Source organism: Desmodus rotundus, chromosome 10 (assembly GCF_022682495.2).
Source record: "Desmodus rotundus isolate HL8 chromosome 10, HLdesRot8A.1, whole genome shotgun sequence".
Lineage (NCBI taxonomy): Eukaryota > Metazoa > Chordata > Mammalia > Chiroptera > Phyllostomidae > Desmodus > Desmodus rotundus.
This window is the reverse complement of record NC_071396.1, coordinates 37,805,791-37,828,040: the sequence shown is the minus strand read 5'-3', so window position 1 is coordinate 37,828,040 and position 22,250 is coordinate 37,805,791. Positions and strand designations below refer to the sequence as shown.

The window sequence follows — 22,250 nt, the reverse complement described above, 5'->3', positions numbered from 1 at the left end:
CGTACAGTCGTGGTCGGCTGCTGCTGCAAACAACTACAGAAACTGAGGGCTGGGTAAGTGAGGGGGATAAAAGTAAGCGGTTCCTGAGACTGCAGGTTTCCCAGTCCCTCTGAGGAACTCCAGCTGAAAATATAAGGAGCAAGAGCGCACGGAACCAGGAGGAGCGGTGCACGGGGAGTGTCTAGCAGACCTCAGCACAAGGCGTGTTGGGGTGAAAAAGCCCTAGGGTTAGTGATTTTTCTCCCGAGTCTAGGCGTGTGTTGAATAGCCACAAACCTTAGTTGGCAAAACACAGAGGGGGAAATGGTGTGTCGGGAAGACTTCCTACCTTCCACTGTATCTGATAGAATTTTCCAATATGAATTTCGAAAACATCAGACCAACTGCAGGCTTTGCGAAAGCTATCACATGTCATGTGACATGACATTTCTGAATTCATTTCAAATTATGAATGCAGCCAGCTATGTGGTTTGCTTACCCAGGCTCCAGAGATTCACAGCTGAATCTCTATTTAAATTTGGCAGGATTCTAAATAGTCATGAAAGGCAATTGGAAAAACTCCATGTCCAATCCATCTGCTTAAACTGTTTACTTACAGGAACAGCATACAAATGTCTCATGTTCCTGATAATGCACAGAATGCTTCTGGGGCTCCGTTACCGCCCCAGCTTAAAGGTGACGCTGACCGTCACAGAGGAATGAGAAGTGTCGACGAAACACTGAGATCAGTCACGCTCACCAGGACCAAACTTAACGTTACGGCAAGAGTGAGGAAAGTGCTTGTGCGTGTACCGGAATGTTTTAGAAACTCATGTCTGAAATAATTAAACACTTCTGCAAGAAAAGGGTCTTTGGAGAAGACACATTTTCATTTTAACTTAAACTTTTTTTTAAAAAATATATTTATTGATTATGCTATTACAGTTGTCCCATTTCCCCCCCTCACTCCACTCCCTCCTGCCCACCCCCTCCCTCCCACATTCCCCCCTATAGTTCATGTCCGTGGGTCATACTTATAAGTTCTTTGGCTTCTACATTTCCTATACTATTCTTACCCTCCCCCCGTCTATTTTCCACCTATCATCTATGCTACTTATTCTCTGTACCTTTCCCCCCTCCCCCTCCCACTCCCCTATTGACAACCCTCCATGTGATCTCCATCTCTATGCTTCTGTTCCTGTTCTAGTTGTTTGCCTAGTTTGCTCTTGTTTTTGTTTTAGGTGTGGTCGTTAATAACTGTGAGTTTGCTGTCATTTTTACTGTTCCTATTTTTGATCTTCTTTTTCTTAGGTAACTCCCTTTAACATTTCCTATAATAAGGGCTTGGTGATGATGAACTTCTTTAACTTGACCTTATCTGAGAAGCACTTTATCTTCCCTTCCACTCTAAATGATAGCTTTGCTGGATACAGTAATCTTGGATGTAGGTCCTTGCGTTTAATCTTGGGTAATGTAATTATGATGTGCCTTGGTGTGTTCCTCCTTGGGTCCAGCTTCTTTGGGACTCTCTGAGCTTCCTGGACTTCCCAGAAGTCTATTTCCTTTGCCAGACTGGGGAAGTTCTCCTTGATTATTTGTTCCAATAAGTTTTCAATTTTTTGTTCTTCCTCTTCTCCTTCTGGCACCCCTATAATTCGGATGTTGGAACGTTTCAAGGTGTCCTGGAGGTTCCTAAGCCTCTCATTTTTCCGAATTCTTGTTTCTTCATTCTTTTCTGGTTGGATGTCTCTTTCTTCCTTCTGGTCCACACCGTTGATTTGAGTCCCAGTTTCCTTCGCATCACTATTGGTTCCCTGTACATTTTCCTTTGTTTCTATTTGCATAGGCTTCATTTTTTCATCTGGTTTTCAAACAGATTCAACCAATTCTGTGAGCATCTTGATAACCAGTGTTTTGAACTGTGCATCCGATAGGTTGGCTATCTCTTCGTCGCTTAGTTGTATTTTTTCTGGAGCTTTGAAGTGTTCTGTCATTTGGGCCTTTTTTTTTTTTTTTTTTTTTTTTTTTGTCTTGGCGCTTCTGTTACTTTAAGGGGCGGAGCCTTAGGTGTTCCCGGGCCAGGTAACGCTGGTCTGGTCACTGGGCTGTGACGCTATATGTGGGGGAGGGGCCAAGAGGGAGCAATGGCGCCCGCTGCACTCTCCTCCAGACTCCAATCTTTCACTCCACTACCCACAATCAAACTGGGCCCCTCTGGTGCTGGCTCCCGAGTGGGTGGGCTTGTACACACTTTAGACCCCTGTGGGTCTCTCCAACGACCTCTCCCGTGCGGCTGGGAGTCTCTCCTGCTGCTGCCCCAACCCCCACGGGCGTTTTCAATCAGAGGTTTGAGGCTTTATTTCCCCGAGCTGGAGCCCTGGGTTGTGCTGTCTGCTCCGCCGTTTGTCCAGTTTATCTGTGCTCGAATGTGTGGCCACGGGGTGCTACTTGCTGGTCTGCCTGTCCCGCTCTCCGCCACTCTGAGTCCGGCCCTCTCGGTTTATCTGTGCGCGAATGTGGGGCCGCAGGGTCTGTTAATGGTCAGACTGCCTGCCCCGTTTGTCCCACACTCCGCCAGTCTCGGTCCGCACGGCCACGTGCGTCCTCTCTGCCCCGGAGCCCATCTCCGCCCCTCCTACCGGTCTGGATGAATGTTTATTTTTTATTTCCCTGGTGCCAGACGTCCTTGCCGTTCGATTTTCTGTCAGTTCTGGTTGTGCGAGGAGGCGCAGTGTGTCTACCTACGCCGCCATCTTGGTTCTCCTTAACTTCAACTCTTAAATGTAACACAAGTGTTGGCAAGGATGTGGAGAAAGGGGAACCCTCCTGCACTGCTGGTGGGAACGCAGAGCGGTGCAGCCTCTGGGGAAAGCAGCTTGGAGCTGCCTCAAAAACTTGGAAATGCCGTGTGACCCAGCAATTCTAATTCTGGAAATCTATCAGACGAAACCCAAAACATTAATTTGAAAGAATACGCTGATAGGTAAAGCACAGTATCACACTGAGTTTTTAATTTGAATTTTTCTGATTAAACAGATTATGTTTGTATTTATTAATTGGCTATCTGAATTTCTTCTTTTGGAATGCCTATTCTCATGACCATTTTCTTACCGGGTTGTTCTTTTTTTGTCATTAAATTGTAGAAATTCCATAAATATTCTGAATACCACTTCTTCATGGGTTATCAAGATCTTCTCCCAGTTTGTCTTTTTATTGTTTCTCTGGTGTCTTCTGATGAATACAAGTGCCTATTCTTAATGTGAATTTATCAACACGTCCTTTATGATAAAGGTCTGTTGTGTCCTTTTCTTGCCCAGGCAAAACCTCAAAGTCAAGGTATTTTTCTATGTTATCTTCTAAAAGTTTGTCTTTTCTTTTTACATTTAGGTCCATCTGGAATTGTTTGTTTATGACATGAGGTAAGGTCAAATTTCATTTTTTAAAAATAACGGTGTTCAATCGTTATAGCGTCATTCACAAAATACACCATACTGTCCCCTAATGCTGGACAAGCCTTCCTCTCCCCCACACAGGTAAAGGAGGCCGCCGGGCCGGGCCGTGCGCACACACGGGGCAGGACTACCTGTGAACGCAGGTATGCTCCGCGCTCCTCCATCTTTGTGTCCTCACTGCTGCACCGGTATAATCAGTTTGGCAGCTGGTAGAGCACATCCTCCCACATGATTCTTTTTCAACACTCTGTTGGTCATTACTGGTTCACTGAAATTCCATCTTTTACTTTTAAAATCTCCATTTCAAATTCCACGAGATAAACCTTTAATTTCACAATACGCAGAATTTTAATTGGGCTCTCTCTTTCTCTGCCACCATGGTGCATGAGGCTGACTCTTCTTTGCCAAGCCTCCTCAAAAGACTTTCAGAATCAAGGGGTTCCTGGCCAAGAAATACAAGCAGACCCGGCCCCTTCTCCAATGGAGTCGAATGAAAACCAGTAATAAAATCAGGTACGACTCCAGGAGGAGTCACTGGAGAAGAGCCAGGCGGGGTCAAGGAGGACTCGCCCAGGAGGCGGCTGGCACAGCTGAGCTTGCATCCAGGCTGCTTGCATCCTACTCCGTCACCGAGGAGATCACTGCCATCTGGACAATCAGGTGTGTTTTACTAAGAAATTACTAGAAAAATGATTTTTCCATTGTTATTATTTTTCTGCACTAGTAGGTTAGCTTAGTAATAAATATGTGAGATCTTTAGAAAAAAGAGAAGAGCCCCGGCTGGTGTGGCTCAGTGGACTGAGCTCTGGCCCGGAGTCAAAAGGTCGCTGGTTCAATTCGCAGTCAGGGCACATGCCTGGGTTGAGCGCCAGGTCCCCAGTTTGGGCGTGGGGGGAACACTGGAGGCAACCAATGGATGTTTTTCTCCCTCTCTTTCTCTCTCCCTTCCCCTTTCTGTAAAAATAAATAAAATCTTTAAAAAAAAAGAATTTTAATTGGGACGGCACTGAACTTATAACTCAGAAAATTATTTCCTACAGTGAGTTTTCCAATTCGAGAACATGACAGATTTACTTCTAAAGACTGAATATTTTGATATTATAAATACAACTGATTTTTACTTATTATCCTTGTATCTAGTAACCTTGTTAAACTTACTAGTTTTTTGACGCTAGCCATCCATTTGTTTGCAGATACAATTTGTCAGGTAAGAAGATCTCCTTCTGTGCCTGGTTTACCCTCACTGATGCTGAACGTACCAAGTGCCTTCGCTGCACCTTGTGAGATGACCGTGCGCTTTCTCTTCTCTTAATACGACAGGAAAAGCTATGATTGACTTCCCAGTGTTAAACTAATCTTGGATATCTTGAATAAATCCAACTTTGTTGGGATACATTATCCTTCTTATACACTGCATGATTTGCTCTGCCAAAATTTTCTTTAGGAATTTTGAATCCAAGTTCATGAATGAGACTGGCTTGTGATTTTACTTTTTTCCAGTCTCACTGAGATGTCTGCAGATGTAGATTTCTTCTTATTTTTCCTGCTTGGGTTTCGTTGGGCTTCTTGATTCTGTGGAAAGTTCTAAATGATAATCACTTCAAATACTGTTTCTGCCCCATTCTCTCCTCTCCTCTCCTTCCGAATCATTATACGTAAACTAGCCCTTTTCACTATATGCAGTATTACATGCCTCTTACAATCTTTTCTGTGTTTTCCAATCTCCTTCATGTTTCAGTCTGATTTCTTTCATTTCTATTTCTGATTTTTTTATCTAGGTAACACTGGTTTACAACAGTATGTAACTTTCAGGCACAGGACACTATGAGTCAGTGTCTGGGTATATAACGTTGCGCTCATCACCAAAAGTTTCGTTTCCCTCTGTGACTATGTAACTGACCTCCTTTGCCCGTTCTGGATTCCTTCTTACGGCCTGCCTCACAGTGTGTTAATTCTCTCTCCAGCTGGTTTATCCTGCTATTATCTCACGTACTGTTTTCTTACTTTTGATTACAAAATGTTTAGTTCCCAAATCTGTTTTCTTTCAAATATGCCATCGCTTTAAAAAAACAATGAATACTTATGTTCTTGAACCTAGTCAGTGTGGTTCTAGAGACCCTGCTGGTCTGCTTTTGTTGATTTTTTAAATCCATGTTGTCTTGCCCCTTTATATGCCGAATTACTCTGTCAGACAGTGTATTTGAAAATTATTTTGTTGACGTAATTTGAGACTTAGGTGGATGCTGGCTTCCTGCAGAGTGGATTTTCCATGTGCTTCTGTTAGGCACCAGGGAATACGAGCAGTTCAAGATCATGTCCCTCTCTGCAATGACTGGGGCTTCCCCGCCACTGGGTGACTGCGAGCTGAGCTGCAGTCTGTGCAGTGACTGGCACACGTCCAGATGTCCCTCTACTGGGACAGCCCCGTAAGACAGGAACCCAGATCTCAGGGCTTGGCTATAGTCCCTGGCCTCCCACATTTCTTCCCTACCGGTTCTACAACAATGTCATCCACCACTTTTGGGCCACAAATTGTACCCTGCCCCAGTGCCATATTTCCACACCCTGGCCTGGAGACCCCAAGCCACTTAGGCAGAATTGTTCGGTTCCAGGCTGCATCCCGTCTGCTTTATTGAGGGTAACCAGGGGCGGGGGTTCCGACCACTGCCGCAGGTACTACTGTTAGGTCCATAACTATAGACAGGTTAAGTTTATCTTTAATTTCCTTAAAGATAAACAATACAGTTTTAGGATCTGTGAGTAACATTTACAAGGCCCTGCAGGTGTAGTTTCTGCTTGCTCTTACTTGTAGTAACTAATTTACTTCTGTGGTTGTTTTTTGACTGTGGCTACTTGTTCTTGTAAAATGTTGGACACGTTACCTAAGGCCTTGGACAAGGTGTCTTTTTCCAATGGGGACTTGCATTTGCTTCTGCCAGGTGCCCAGGGACACCATCAGCAGTCAGGGACTACTTTAAACTCAATTCAGCATTTGAAATAATACAGGTGACATACTGCCCCAGCGCTGAGCTAGGGTTCCTCACTCCTGCCCTTCTCCCAGAGGGTCGAGCTGATGTCAGGAGAGGGCCTGGGGAAGGGGGAACCTTCCAGCAGATTTCCGAGGTGGGCAGCCCATAGGCTTCTCCTTTTGTCCTCTCCCTCACGTGGCTCACAAACCATAGCTCACGTTTGCCGCCTGGCAAACGCTCTCAGGGAATTCAGTTATAAGCACAACTTTACAATTCTTGCCTTTTCTGTAACCTGGTCAGTATTTAATTTCTTTTTAGCTGTTTGATGCTTTTAAGATAATTATTTTTCTAGCATTGTTGGATGTTTTTGTTTGAAGAGTGGGTGCAAACCCTAGGACACCGTATATCTTACAGAACTGGCTTCAGTTTGCTAACAACGTAACAGATGCAACAAAGCTTACAAACTTTTTATTTCTGAACAGAATCACAGAACTCAAAACAACAGGGGAACCCAGTGTCCTGACCTCTTCCACCCCAGGAGTGTTCCCACGCATCACAATCTCACCCCTGTGCTCAAGAGCAGTCCTTTGAACTTCCTAAAAATCCCCTGAGGAAACCTTGTCGGCAACAGCAGCCCATACCGTGTGCTGAGGGCTAAGTTAAGGGATAAGCCCTCGGGCTCCATCTCTCACCCTGCCTCGGGGAGGGCTTGCCCATGCCCACTCTGTCCACTCCCAGGCTGCCCCCAAGCCCTTCACTGGGTACTTGGCTTTAGCTCTAATCATTTTGTTACTCCAGGCAGTTTTCCAAACAAAAAGAAATGGCTATTTACAATGCCTAGACCAAAATCGTAAGTATCACCAGGCAAATTACCCTGAAATGTCAGTATAACTCTACAAAGAGTTGCACAAAAAGGGAGGCTGCCTCAGCTGGGTAAAAGCATTCACAGCAGCCAGAGCAGGGTCTTACTGGAGGTCCCTGCGGGCTGGTGGTGGTCTGGCAGGGCACACTCCGGGGACAGCTTTACAGCCAGTTCCTTACACAGGCCATGTAGACTGGCAGCCAGACGTCACTCTCCCCCCTAAACTACAAGGAATCCACGGTATTGCAGTAAAGTGCCCCTTTGTGAGTGAAATTACTTTACTCAGATCTTCACAATGAATACCTTCCTTATAAAGATCATTTCACTTTTTCCTCCAAAGTTCTGATTACTTCAGTCTAAACCAGTATTCATGAGAGAAGGTGCACATGGTGGTATTTTCAAGCAATTGCTGTTACTTCGAAGTATAAATACCCTCTATAAAAACAAAAAATAGTCAGTATGTACTAATTTTAAAATAATTACAGAGATTTCTCCAAGGCACATCAAACCTCCAAACCCCATACAGTGCAAGCCCCACATCGACCGGCCCCCCGAGCTCCGTTACTCGGAGGGGCCGTGTTGGGCACCGCGGTGGCTGTGGCCCCACCGCAGGGCCACAGAGAGTACCTGCTCAGCTCCACAGAGCGCAGTGCTGAGCACTACCTTGTAATCAAGTCGGTCACCATTCACCCGAGGCACATGCCCCAACCAGACCCAGACCAGCAGCAGTGTCACTAGGGGACTTGCTGGAAATGCAAATTCTTGGGACCCACTCTAGACCTGCTGCATCAGAAAGCCCAGGGGGTGCCTGGCAAGCTGTGCTGTCCTGAGTCCTCCAGGTGACGCTGAGGCAGACCGGAGTCGGGGGCTCCCTGCCAGAGACGCTCTTGTTCACTTGTTCTGGCCCAGCACTGTGCGGGCAGCAGAGTGTCCAGTCCGTCCCGCGCCCCCCTCTCTCACACACACACACACACACACTCACACACACACCCAAGTCTGAAAAACAAATGTCCACCGCCAGGAGAACGGGTAAAAAACTGTGGTAGCAACACGATCAAGAAGCCACCACACAACAGCGAAAATAACTGAAAAACAGCTACATTTATAAGCTGAAATAAAACTCAGAACCATCATTTTGAATGTTATAATTAGAAAAAGTCTAGAGTATACTATTTTATAAAAGTCAAATACAAGCAGAACTAAGTCATACAGAGGTGGGCAAAAGTAGTTACAGCTGAGAGTACACCAAACACAGTGTACTCTTGTATTGTGATTTATTAACGACTGTAGTATCTATTTGCATCACAACTGTAAACTTAATTTTGCCCACCCCTGTATATCATTTAACAATACACTTATGTGATAAAGCAATAAAACTATCTTTAGAAAACAAACAGAAGCCGCCCCTTCTCTTCTGTGCAGTTTCTGCCCAGAGGGAGGCGAGGCAGGTGGGCGAGGCGGGGCCCTGTATCCATTACTCTTATCGCTACAGTCTTTTTTATGTATAAAATATGATGCAGTAAATTTTAAACCCAGAAAATAAATTTTAAAAATGTGGGTAATAAGGAAATAATTTTCCTTGAATAGGAAAATTAGAAGAGATACAAATTGTATAAACTGTGATTCATTCTTCGGATAAAAAAACTTTTAAGATGTGAGAAATTATTTATGATAAAATTAGGTAAGATGTAAAAAATGTACAGAAAAAGTATTAGAAAAGTACAATAAAATGTCAACAGTGGACATTACAGGGAATTTGGTTTTTTCTTTGTATATTTAAAATTTTCTATAGTGGATAATGAAGACTTGAAGTTATTAAGAATTTTTTAAAGTGTCTTTGAAATATTTAATGACTCTAAGTCATTAAAGAAAACTGCCAAATCTATTATTGCAAACAGGAAGAAAACTGGTATTTTGTGAAAATCTATGATTTATGGGCTTTATAATTCAAAGTGTTATATTTTCTGCCATAAAAGCATTATATATCTTTATTGGTAAGATTCCATTTAAAATAATCTCATTTTATTTGTGTGGAGAAAAATATGACTGAGAAAACCATGACCTAAAGAATATATTTTTGTTACTTCAATTAAAACAACTGAAAACAAGTTCAATTTAATTAAGAACAAAAGGAAATCATCCATCAATGCTGACGGGCTTTGGACAGACGGAAGAAACACGAACACCAGCCTCTGCCTGGGAACCTCACGTCCTGTCAGAGGGAGAAACAAGCACAGAGACAGAGGCCGGGGCTGAGGTGAGTGACGTACCTCCTTCTCCAGGATTCTAGCGACTTCTCCCAGGGTGCGGTCTACAGCGGAAACCTTGGTGTTTGCCCACGACCCACTGTCTTGTACTTGCAGTTGTTTCAGAAGATCTTTGGCTAACCGCTGAAGCCTTCAACACAAAATTAAATGGAAAGGAGTGAGTGAAAGAGAATGATGATGTCCACAAATTGGACTAGCACATTGCATTTTTCTAAACTTTTTGAAACAAAAGTTACATCCATCACTGTATTAGAAAGTGCCCCAGAGCACCCAAGGGGAAGGAAAGCCAGCCCCTCCCAAGGCCGGTCCAGCTTTCCACTCATGAGCCACATTGATGTCCCCAGCACCAAACGCAAGCGGTGGACGGTGCTGTCCCAGCACGCGCTAGGGGAGCAGCTGCTGAGGTCGGTTCCTGTGTGACAGTCAAACTGGAACTGGACTGGAGGGAGGGAGGGAAGCACTTGATGGCAGAGAAATGAGTGCAAGAGCCCGAGCAGGTTTCACTTAAACCTGAACTATGGTATAAGCATTGTGAACTCTCAACGTCAAACTCTGTATGTTCCAGTTTACAAGCAATGTGGGACTGCCTGACACTGCCCATGTCATTGACCCAGACGACCGAGCAATCATCTGCTTTTCACCAAGAAATACTACATGTGACCTAGATTGTGGGGTTCTTTATTCAGGAAGGGGGCTGCATCTCTCTCTGTAGCCCTTCCTCTTGTTTCTCTGTGAGCGTTTCTCTGTGAGCAAGCCTTTCCTTTCCCCTTGCTCGCCGCAGCATCTCACCGTCACACACCCAGGAGACCCTCGCCCGGGTCTCTCCAGGGCCCAACACCTCAGCGCTGTAGTCTCCCCTTCACCTCCACCTGTGATGGATGGACTGCACAGGCCATCCTATCGTCACCTGCTTGTTTTCTGATCGCTCCTACCAGCCACCCCAGAGGGGATGGTCACCAGTGTCTGTTCAGCTCGTACCGGGGGCTGGGCGCCCTCCCCAGGGCCTTGCTCCCATTGATGTTTTTTTAGCTGGGTTGGTAGACATCGGCCAGCCTCCCATTCCTGGTCCTGAGGAGAAGTCACGCCACGCTGCAGACACCTGACTGTGAGCCCGGACCTCGTGGTCTGTCAGGCTGCAGCTGCCCACTCAGCACAAAGACAGCTCCACACATTCCCCAGTCTCTCCCTACCCACCCTTGCATCCCCCTCCTGCTTTTCTGCAAAGACCTTACATTTCACAGAGAAATGGAAGCTACTGCCATCAACAAGAAAATCCTCCTTTCTGCCATAAATCCTCAAGCCTCTCTGGTTCTCACCCACACTCTCGTTTCTCCTGTCGCAGTGGAGGAGGGTGGTTCCTCCTACGAGGGCTAACGCTTCCCACAGCTGCTGCGGGCATCGCGGTCTTTCCACGTCTACACCCTCTCTTCCTCCTGCTTCAGGGTCTTACCAGATGCTCTTCATGCATGTCTTCTCAAATACCCCTCTCAACCCCCCAGTCTTCAGAAAACTCCTACTTGTCCTGAAGTTCTGAGCTTTAGCACGACTTTCTCTGCTGGGACTGGCCCTTGAAACCACTCACAAGTCTCTGCACCACAGAGCTCCACAGCAGAACTCCCGGCACCGAGGGGCATGTTCTGGGTCTGCACCGTCCACCGTGGTGGCCGCTGAGTGCTTGAAGTACAGTCCCTGTGACCAGAAGGTACCATACTGGACAGGGAAAAGTGCAGAATCACCTGGACAAGAGAGGCTCTTGCCCATGGTTCACTGCCACACCCGCAGCGCCCAAAGCGCTACCTGCGCACCAGCATGCTCCGCAGACCTTGAACGAGGAAAGGTCTGAGAAGGAATCTCTTCTTTACATTCTTAATACTATCTGCAACCTCACAGGTTACAGAATGCATTCCTGTACACAACATTATTTAAGCCTCTGAAAAATACCGTCCATGAGTATTATCCCTGTTTGAAAAATGACGAAATGGAGGGTCCAGCAGGTCAGGAGACTTTTCCCGAAGTCTCACAAGTGGTACCAGTGGTACCAGGACTAGGAGCCTGACAGCCGATCCTCAAACCTCAGGCCCTTCTCCCTGTGCCACGTGAGTCACTCCAGAAACGGAGATTCATTCACAAAGGAATAATACCCTAGGGCACAACTTCATCCATAAACACATTTCTGTAAAAATTTAAAATTTCTCAAAGAAAATACAAAGCAAACGCAGCTTTAAAAAGATGCTGAGGAACTCTAGGTTAAACCTAAGCTACCCATGTAAAGTCACTGTGATACGTGGAAGAGTGAATACAAAACCCCAGGGCCCGAAATACCTGAGCTGGAAACCCGGCCCCAGCACAGAACACGTGGGTAAGCGCTGGGAAGGTCATTTGCTCCAAATCTCAGTTTCCTCATCTTAAAAGTGGAGTTAATAGATTTTTCCTTCCTGAGCCTTTGAAGCTCACAGGTAATCAATGCAATGTACCTCATTCACTATAGCAGACCTCCAATAAATGGTCAACTATCATTACTGTTCATTGACAGAAGGTTCTCAACCTAAGAAAAGTGAAGCGGAATATAAGAAAATACAAAAAGTGAGTAAGAGCAATATACTCCTTTTCCCTCCTAACCAAGTGTGGGCTGGAGTCCCATCCGATCACAGTTACTGACCTGACCACGTGGAGGAATGCTGGCAGCAAGCTGCACTGCGTGACAGACAAGCAGCCACTTCAGCTTCGGGCTGAACAAAGCCTGCACAGCGTGTAACTAAACACCCGGCCTCAGCCGCGGATGCTGATGAATCCAGCAGTGTTCTTACCAAGAATGCTCACAGCCCACTGAAAACCAGAGGTACTTAGGGAGGCACAAGGACCATTTTAATTCACAGAATACGAGAGGCTTGTATTTCACCAAGGTAAATCAAATGTGGGATTCATGTGAGCCTACCCTTCGAGGAAGAGCGCCAAATCAGGGGGACGCTTAGGGAACCTGAGCTAACCCTCTGCTTCATTCCCTGCCTGCCTATCTCGAGAAAAAATGCCTCAGACTTTGATTTATACTATGAACAATTATACTGAGGTCCTGAAAGCTGTACTTTCTCAACAAGGAGAGAACAGGAGCAGCTTAAAGGGTGCAGTTTTTAACACAGAAATTGTTATTGGGATGACTTCTTGCATGAAAAGAAAAAGTGGATGCTTTGTAACTCCTACCCTAAAGTACAGTAAGTGACTGCCAGGTCACTGGCTTTGTGGAGAGTGTTGTGTGGTCAGATATTTTCTTCTCAGAACGTGAACAAGCTGCACCAGCAACCCGACACTCAAATCCATCAGCGTAACTGTGAGACATGAGAGCCTCTCTGAAAGGACCCCTGACCCCTGTCACAGGTCAGTCTGGGGGGCCCTGCTGGGGTCCCCGGGAGAGGTGTGACAGGGCAGAAGAACAGACGGGGTCCACTTGGCGTGCTGGACATGAAGACAACCCTGTTAACTTTCCTTCTTTGTCGCCTCCTCCGTTTGAAAGGTACACAGTCTAAATCTAGGGCTACTGGTTTCCCTTCTGTTTTTAAACCATATGCTCAAACCTGCAAGTCTACATATGAGCACTCAAGAAACCCGCACATAAGGTGAGAAAACCGGCGCACTGATACAGCCTCCTCCGCTGCACGCCCCCATTCCTGCCCGACAGCGTCGCTCCTGATGGGAAAAGAACGTGCCCTCCCTCCTAGGCCCTGGCCGCATGCTCTAGGGCTGCCCTGGATGCGCTCGATGTTGTCGGGGTGCCACTCTCAGTGGGAAGGGTTGGGAAATGTGTGTACGTTACCTTGTGAACTAATATATTATATGCCACAAATATATCCCTACACATTTACATCTACATTTATTTCCATTTATGTTTCTTTATGTTGGCAATTACGAGTGAAACTGATACCTGCAATTCCACATCATCACCACACGGTGTCTCTATTGTCCCTGCGTCCCTTTAACTGCCTTTTCTAGCAGTGAGCAGCTCACCTAACACCATCCTTAACACTCCTTTCACCATCCTTAACACGTGACGACCAGCCCAGACACTTCCCTGTCTCTGCTTCTGCCTCCCTGCTCCGGCTGTGCCTGCCCATTCCGGGCTCCCCCCTCTTCTCACCCTGCATGGGTGTCGACACCCTGGCCAGGCTGCCCTCTTCACCTGGGCCCCTGCACACAGAGGGCTCCCCACTGCTCTGACTTCCCATGCCAGGCCACGTGCCTGGCCACACAGAAGCTCCCTTCACTCCGCGTGGGCTCTGAGCTGCCACATTCGGCCCCCCAGGAATGTCCACGTCAGCCAACTGGGGCTCGGACATCCCCCAGGGCCACCACTGCCTCCAGTCACCCCTAATGCAGGGGTGTTCTAGTATAACTGTGACAGTTGCTACATTAAAACGCTACAGCCTACCTATCAACAACTGTATGGTTACAGATAGTCCTCAATTTGCGAGATTTAAGTGTTTCTTGACCTTTGTCACCATTAAACATCATCTTTGTATATAAGGGCTTGGGTACATTTTACATGATTTCACCAAACAACACGAAGCCTCCAGGGCATGTCCTACACCCACCCGACTCATCCCCCTCTCTGAGACCACAGCAGCCTGCTCGCCATCGCCAGCATGGGAACCTGTCCCCTGTCCTCCTGTGGGCAGCGTGTCAGAGAGGAGCACGCTGGGACGTTTCTGTGTGCCTTTCGGTTCTGTCGTCATGGAGTCTAAACCCTCGTCTGTCAAAAGCGGCCGTCCCAACAGTCCTGAAAGATCTCCCGCAGCAGGAACCAGCAGTCCCGCCAGAACCTGCTCTGTGAGCACTAGTGACGTTGTGGACGAGATGCGCCTCCACTGGGGGGGCTGTCTCGTGCCCTAAGGAGTGTTTCACAGCATCCCTGGCCGCCCCGCACTGCATGGCAGTAGCACCGTCTCCCGAGCTGTGACGACCGAAGTGCTGTCCCACATCCCAGACAGAGACACACGTCCCCTGGCAAAACAGTCCCGAGTGGGACGGCGCTGCGTTCGGAGAATAAAGCTCTGTGTCGCAGACACAAAGCCCATGACCGTGGGCATGTGCTGACGGTTCAGACAAGCTTTGTTGTAGGCGGAGACTGAGGAGATGGAGAAGTAAAGTGTAGGGTAAAATACTCACTTTGCTTTATAAGGTGCGTCAGAGGCAGAATTTTTTGTTTCTGTTAAACTTTCATATTCCTTGGCCCTGAAGAGAAAAAGTTTAATCACTGTTAGTTATTTTGCTGCTAATTTTTATAACAAACAAAAGCCCTAGGTGTGTTTTTCCTCTTCCAAAATTAAGAATATTAGAACATTAGTTTTAACACTTTGATTTCTGAGACTGCCTCTTTAAAATACTACAAATGCTGTCCAAAAAGACTAAAAATAGGCCTTTCTTCGTAGGATAGAAAGCAGATTCATAAAAACACTCTGAGTTTACAGACCTGCTACAGAACAATGCTTATTTTTCAAAATGCTAAAATCATGATTATTGAATTTGAAACCATAGTAAGTTTCTTAAGGTAGCGAGGTGGCTAGGTACCCATGTACCTCAAAAGGCATGTAATGTAAAATTAGATACAGGTAAAGAATAATCACTAAACTTTAGAGATAATTTAAAAGGCAGTAGAAATAATTTGACCAGACACTCAAAAGACTTGTTTTGTTTTGCTTTTGTTATTTCTACTGACTAAATTCTGCATGCCTGGAAAAATCTGCAGTAAGTCCTTCTCGCCACTGTGGAACCCCTGCAGCTGGCCTGAACCAGCCAGGCCAACGCCACCAACATCGCCACCGTCTAACACAGGTGTCACCACGGCAACCCATCCACGTGACTCAATTTCTCTTTCTTGGAGGAAGAAGGTAATTTAAGTTTTAACTGCTCATCCAAAGGCTCTTAGCCTCAAAGAATCAGTCCAGTTACCCATGAAAGCACTGGTCACAACACATACCACTCCAGACAAAAATGACAGGTGAAAAAATAAACCCCACTACATAAAACGTGAAAGACACAAACTGCAACTGGCCTAGTAAGGAAAAGGGAAGTAACACAGGCTGTTCCTGGGAATAAACGGATGACGAAATCGGAATGAAATACCAGAATGCATGTCATTTAAACCTCCACGTGCGCAACGCTATCAGTGACATACTGAGACACATCAAAGGGGACACAACCACTTGGTGGTTACAAGTAATGGCAGCCCCCCGGGGAAAGGTGGACAAAGAGCCCCCAGCACCTAGCCGGGAGTTGCGCAGTGACTGTTTCACCCGGCCCTCGAAGAAGCTCGAGGTGGTACGACCTCCAGCTTACGAAGGTGGCGCAGGCTTAGGAAGACGTCTGTGGTAGTCACACAGGCATGTGCGACTTCCCGGGGAGACAGGGCAGGAGGCGAGAGCTGGCTGTGTGGACGGCTGTGGGCAGAGCCACCCAGCAAGAGCTCGCCGCCAGAGGTTCTGAGAAAACGACACGCTCTGACTTACATTTACCCGGCTCGCTGTGGCTACAGTGTATAGAAGAGGCTGCCAGGGGCAGGGGCAGAAACGAGGAAACTAGCGGAGGGCTACGGAGACCACCAGGTGAGAGACTGAGGAGGCGGAGTCCCAGGGGGGCAGTGAAGTTGACAGTCCGATGTTGGGCAAAGCTACCACTATTTGCAGTTGGACTGAACATGAGGTCAGTTCGGGAAAGAGAAGGGGTTGGGGTGGGGAGGAAAGAGCAGAAGCTGGTCTGGCACATACCAGGTGTGAGTAAATCTGAAGATATAAAATTGGTAGGTAGGGGACATTTAAAGCCACAGGACTGGGTTAGTGCACAAAGTGAACGTGCACACACAGAGGAAAAGTCCAAAGGATGGGCTCTATGCTAGTTCACTGTCGGAGTTCAGCAGATTCTTAGCATAAACCAGAAACGAAGGCCTGTCACCCCCTGAAGCTCACCGTGGAACTGTTTTTACAAACTTGGAGGGACATCAAAAAATACAATAAAAAAAGCCTCTTGTATTCTTTGCTACAACGACTACTCTGAAGTTTTCACTGATTCTGTAAACTGATTGCACAACCATCTGATTCATTGCAATTGAAAACCGGAAACTACAGAGGTGACCACCACTCACTAGTACCCCTGGCATACGTGTCTGTATTCCCACGGGTGCAGCTTCTCCACCTTTTGAGAGATTTGGGAACAGAGGTGTAGCAACGTATTCAGACTACCTTCTCTCAAATTATCTACACAGGAGGAACTGCACTGTGTCCTCGAACAAGACGCATCCGTCATCAGGCGATGACAGGGTTTGCGAGGTCATGACGTGCCACACAGCTGTCTGGTCCTCGGATGTCACTTGGAGGCTGATGATAAACTACAGGTCTGACAACTCACTTTCCATTTCCAGATATTTCTTGAACTTTTTCTTGTTGTGACAGGCAAGCAAATTGATTAAAGCTAGTCATGGGATTTGACACTATAGCCAGCAGACTTCTATTTGTTGATTGCTATTGATTTTCTTTAATACTTCATTTAAAAATCAATAGCTGGAAAGAGAAATAGGCTTGGTTTACACATACTTAGACACACTACTGCATGCTGGAGGAGGCACAAGTTTGGCAGAGCTTCTGCATCAAATTATAAGAAGAGCTCTTAGCAGGTGAAGGCAAGGGCTTTAGATCGATATGCAGTTTTCTTTCTCAATCAAAGAAAGTGGCTATAAATTAGGCTCATCAGTGTTACTTTCAAGGCTTTGTTGAAGTAAACAACCTTAAACTTTTTTGGGGGGGTGGAGGGCCTTCCCTGAATTTACATTAAAAAGAGTACATCACTAACAGTTATGTTCTGTTTTTAAGGGTGTTTACGATACCTGGAGTTCATGCGGGCTTTTATCTTCCGGGCTTTTTTTTTACTTTTTTGCCGCTCTTCCCCATCTTTCAGTGGCTCTGGTGGAGCTGCACTTTCAACCACAATGTCAACAATGTACTTCTTTAAGGAAAGGTGCTCCTGCAAGACAAAAACAGGCCATGATGAAGACGGAGAGGAGGACTGAAAATCACGCAGCGCTGCCGCGGACAACACAAGTGCAGAAGGTTACACAGAGGTGGGACACGTGACCTCCAGACACACTGGTTTCCACACTGCTCTGGGTGATACTGTTTCACTGGACACTTTCACTGACTCATCAAACCTTTGCTGCACATCAGCAAAGCGCTCACAACGCGAGCACACAGGCAGGAGGAGACACAAAACGCAGACTCGGGTCTGCGCTGCCGATCGGTGAGCGTCAGCTAGAGAGGCTGAGGCTGCAGGAGGGCTGGCGGGGAAACCACTGTCCACTGGGGGCAGACAGGAAAGAACGCCCCGCCTGTGTCGTTGATACCTGGAGTGCGCGCTACAGAGGAAAAGCGACACACAGACGATACAGAGGAGGTTAAGTAAAACTCCTGCAGTCTTCCATTGGAATTGTAAGAATTCATGAGCCATTATCTTTAAATAAAGCAAGCATAGATAAATATGCACACATATATTTGTATATGAGTATTTCTACACACACACATCACATATATGTTATTTATTTCTGAATTCTGTCCACAATGACCAGCCCAGCAGCAACGACCATCCCCGCTCCTGAAATATCATTTCTCATTAAAAATAACCAAGGCTTCTTAGCAAAACAGCTGATCATAAGCCTAAACATCTTCTCATATCGAGTGGCAAAATAACTATCAAAATCAGTTAGGCTCCTGTCAAAAGAACTTGAGAGTGAACTTTAAGAGGCTCTCACTACCAAAAAGTGGCATAATTTGAGGTTCAAAGAAGAAAATTTTAAATGACTAAACCTCATCCAAAGTGTTTACCTATAAGTTTATAATTACATGTATATTTTTAGAGTAACTGGACACCTTTGGAAGATAATAGAGAACCAATTTGTTATCTTGAAAACTGGTAAATAATCAAAATTTCATCCTGCCACTCAGTAACCAAATAGTAGATGAGGGACAGCATTTCTTTATAAGTGTATTTAAAATAATAAATGAAAATAAAATGCAGAATTGGAAAACCCCCACACCCAGGAACTAATGAATCAAGGTACCCATTCCGTAACGGCTAACAGCATTGGTAGCGGACACACCAATACCACAGAGACAATCAGACGCTGTGCTCATCCTGATGGAAGAGCTCAGGACCAACCACAGTCTTTCCAAATGGGTCGAACCTTAGCCCCATCAGGCCCCTCGGTTCACCTGCCCGCTGGCAGGTCACAGCAGCAAGCTGCTCCGCAGCAGCCTGTGTAGTACAGAGCTTCGGCCAGTCACACGACGCCTTTGCCGAGGCCTGAACCCTAGAACCTAACCTTTGGGCTCCAATCCCTGATGACATCCTTTCTTAAAACCCCAAGGAACCAGCAAGGATCAGAAAATACAGCAACCCGCCGTCTCCTCCTAACGTGAAGCGTGGCTTCCAGCTCTCGCGGAGACTGGCGCCCTGGCCCCACTCTCTGTGAGCCACCAACTCGTCTCAGGGCCCCAGTCTGCTTAACGTTTAATAAAGTGCACAGGAAAGAAATAAAGGCATTTTAGATCATTTTACTTCTGCAAAATTACCGTAAGGAAATAAGAGAAGTACCAAAATATCTCCCTAGAAATATATTCACTGCAGTGAGATTTATTAATACAACAAAATACCAGCAGTAGGGAATTGACTGCATAAATTATGGCCCACGCATCAATAGGAGACTGACTATGCAGATGTCATTAATTTTAAACAACAGTAATATTAAAAAACATTCGTGTAATAATAAATAAAAAAATCAGGCTTCAAAATCTATATAATACGGTTTATATATAAATATGTAAGATTTATATGTTCATATATAAAAAGCAGAAATGAGTAGATCAATACATCAACAGTAGGCATTACTTTCTCAGATATTCTAGAATTTATATATATTAATATTAATTGCAAAATTAATGCTAATAAGAAAATGCAAGGAAAAGCCAACTCCTTAAAGAAAAGAGGGTCAATCTGTATAAGGTTACAGTTGCTGTGGGCTTACCTGTGCTGTGAAAGAATGAATATAACTGTGTAAAAATACACCCATCCTTTTGTAATTACTCAAAATTCTAATTACTACGCCACAGCCACGAGGAAAAGCAAAATATACTCTGGAGACACAGCATCTATGATTTATTAGTCCTTTCAAAAATATGAATTAATCAGGACAAATATCATCCAAAAGGTCCCTGGATCTCCTTCCTTCTTCATACCCCAGAAAAAATACAGCCCCGCTCTCCTTACGCTCCCGTTAGAAAGGCTTTCCGCTGGCCACTCTACTCGACACTTTCCTTCCACATAAGCAGTAACAGGGGACATTTTTTTTTTCGGTGACAGCAGCACAGGCTGACTCGTTAGAAGCAGCACTGAGTCAAGGGGTCTACCCCAGGATAAATTCTGCAACTCACGGCAGAGTGACTTCTCCGGGCCTCAGTTTCCTCACTTGGAAAATAAAGGCAACAGATGATAAAATAGAACGTCCCCTCTTTTCTAACATCCTAAGAATCAACGTGAAAAGACCAAAAGCTAAGTAAGGATGGCTAATTCCATACACACACACGAGAAAATGTAACTCTAGTTTTTAAGTCACAATCGAATTCTCATTGAAGCAACATTGCTACAATATGCAATACTAATAAATGTATGTAAGGAAACTAATACCATACAGACATGATCTCATCAGAGTTTATACCCCTCTTATTCTTTTAATTACCTTTTATGGCATCTAGACCAAAGCTCTGGCCGTTCTAACGTAATTTACTGTATTAAATATTGAGGTTTATGACCCTGATACTCTATCAAACTCCTCCTACAGGTTCTCATAATTCCTTATTTTGTTAAAAAGAAAAAAAAAAAAGGAAGGAAGAAAGAAAGAAAGACGTGAAAAAATTAAGCTGTAGACAGGTTCATGATCTTTGGGGAAGAAAGTAAAAGTTCTAAAAATAGGGTAATGGGGAAATATGAAAGACACAGTATAGGAGTGCTTCCACTTTTACAGCTCTCTCAAGTGTCAGCTCAGAATAAACACATTTCATAAAATGTGGCACATAGATATATTGAAGGGGATAATCTGCTTCCCATTATGTTGAAATATTATAATACAGAACTGAGAAATTTTAGGGATGTTATTCTTCCTAGATCAAAAGGGTTTAAAGGTCTCCTTTGAAAAAAAGAACAAAGCTTCATTACAGTAACAACAAATATATTTTTATTTGAAAATCAAAGGGTGTTTTGTATATGGAAATCCAATGTCATGCTGAAGAGGCATATTTCCCTGGAGCCAAAAGTTGACCTTGAGGAGCAGGGCAGATGCCGCAGGCCCAGGCAGGTGAGAAGAGGGTGCTGGGGTTTTCACACAGCGTTTGGGAAACCACTGGCTCTGCGTGCTCTCAACTCACTTTGTGTCAGGGGCTCGTGATACACATTTAAGTTAAAAAGGTAGGGTTCCCTGGGTGTCAGAGCTTTACCCAGAACACGACCAGAAGAACCTGCAGTAAAGAGTTCTTCTGACTGACGTCACTCCTCCTCACAACTACTCCAGCAGGCCGTCCCCACACAGCCCAGAGGAAAGCCAGAGCGCACTCCTTTGCTGGGTGGCAGTAGCCACAGCAAACGGAGCATCTACGTATATTATCCAAACACTATTCAAAAGTGAAAGCACTACATACCAAACTCGGTGCATTCACATTTAACGGGGCACATTCAGAGACTCATGACACCGTGCACCCCTGGCCAGAGACAGCAAGAACTGAAGACGCAGCTCACACGACGGCGCGCACCTGTGTTTCCCGGGCACGTGTACGAGTGCAAAATGCACAGGCCGGTGCCGCATAAATGCTTAAAAGATAAAATAAAAACTCTGAGAGTTCCATTATATGTAAATAAGATTAAAAATTTCATCAAACAGCAGATTTGAAAACCATATTGCCTGAAACATAACACCTCCTGTCATAACCATGCCCTTGGTGACAGCATCGTTTGAAAAAATTAAACACAAATGACCACGACAACTGTGCAAGCTTTATAGGCTACTGTAATTATGCGGAGGACTTAACTCTGCTAAGTCTCCTTCTGCAGGTGTGGGACGCACTCACGTTTTCGTACACTACCATCTACACGTTGTGTTGCTGGAGACGACGGAGGAGAAAACGAAGCCACTGAAATACTATGAAACAGACACCATGGAGAGAGAAAAGGCCATCTTCTGATAAGGACGATGGTCCACCATCTGTCCCCTGCCACTCAGTGACAGTTACAAATGTCCCATCAGTTTCCTGATGGGTGAAGGTGATAAACGAGGTAAAGACGTCTTCTGCAGATTCTGACGCTCCTTTCTGATCTAATCTGAGGTCTAACAGATGACTGAGAGCAAAGCCAGGAACGCGCTGACTAAGTGATCATGCAGTGCCGGCGGAAAGAGGTCTGAGCTCAGGACCGCGGCAGGGCCGGTCCAGCTGCGGAGAGGCAGGCCTTGCCACACAAGCTGTTTCCTCCTGTTTCCTCGGGATTCTCAGATGGCAAATACAGCCGGTGCAGAACCATCAGGCTGCATCCTGAGAAATCATCTCAATAATATTTCAGTACCACCACCACCACAGGTCACAAATGGCATCAACCTTTCGACACAAGACTGAAGGAACGTCAGCGCTCAGAGAGAGTCGGACTC

The 22,250-nt window shown here is 45.6% G+C and overlaps 1 protein-coding gene across 6 annotated transcripts in view; it reads right to left on the bottom strand.

The window, feature by feature from the left end:
- The window catches only part of SCAPER (S-phase cyclin A associated protein in the ER), a 147,886-nt gene that overhangs the window by 77,668 nt on the left and 47,968 nt on the right, over positions 1-22,250 (bottom strand). For all 6 annotated transcript variants that reach the window (XM_024561821.2, XM_024561822.2, XM_045196660.2 and 3 more), the window contains 3 exons: positions 17,397-17,533; positions 14,687-14,752; positions 9,533-9,659 (listed from right to left, as the gene is read on the bottom strand). In XM_024561821.2, the coding sequence (XP_024417589.1) occupies positions 9,533-9,659; positions 14,687-14,752; positions 17,397-17,533 (330 nt within the window). The remainder of the gene's footprint in view (positions 1-9,532; positions 9,660-14,686; positions 14,753-17,396; positions 17,534-22,250) is intronic.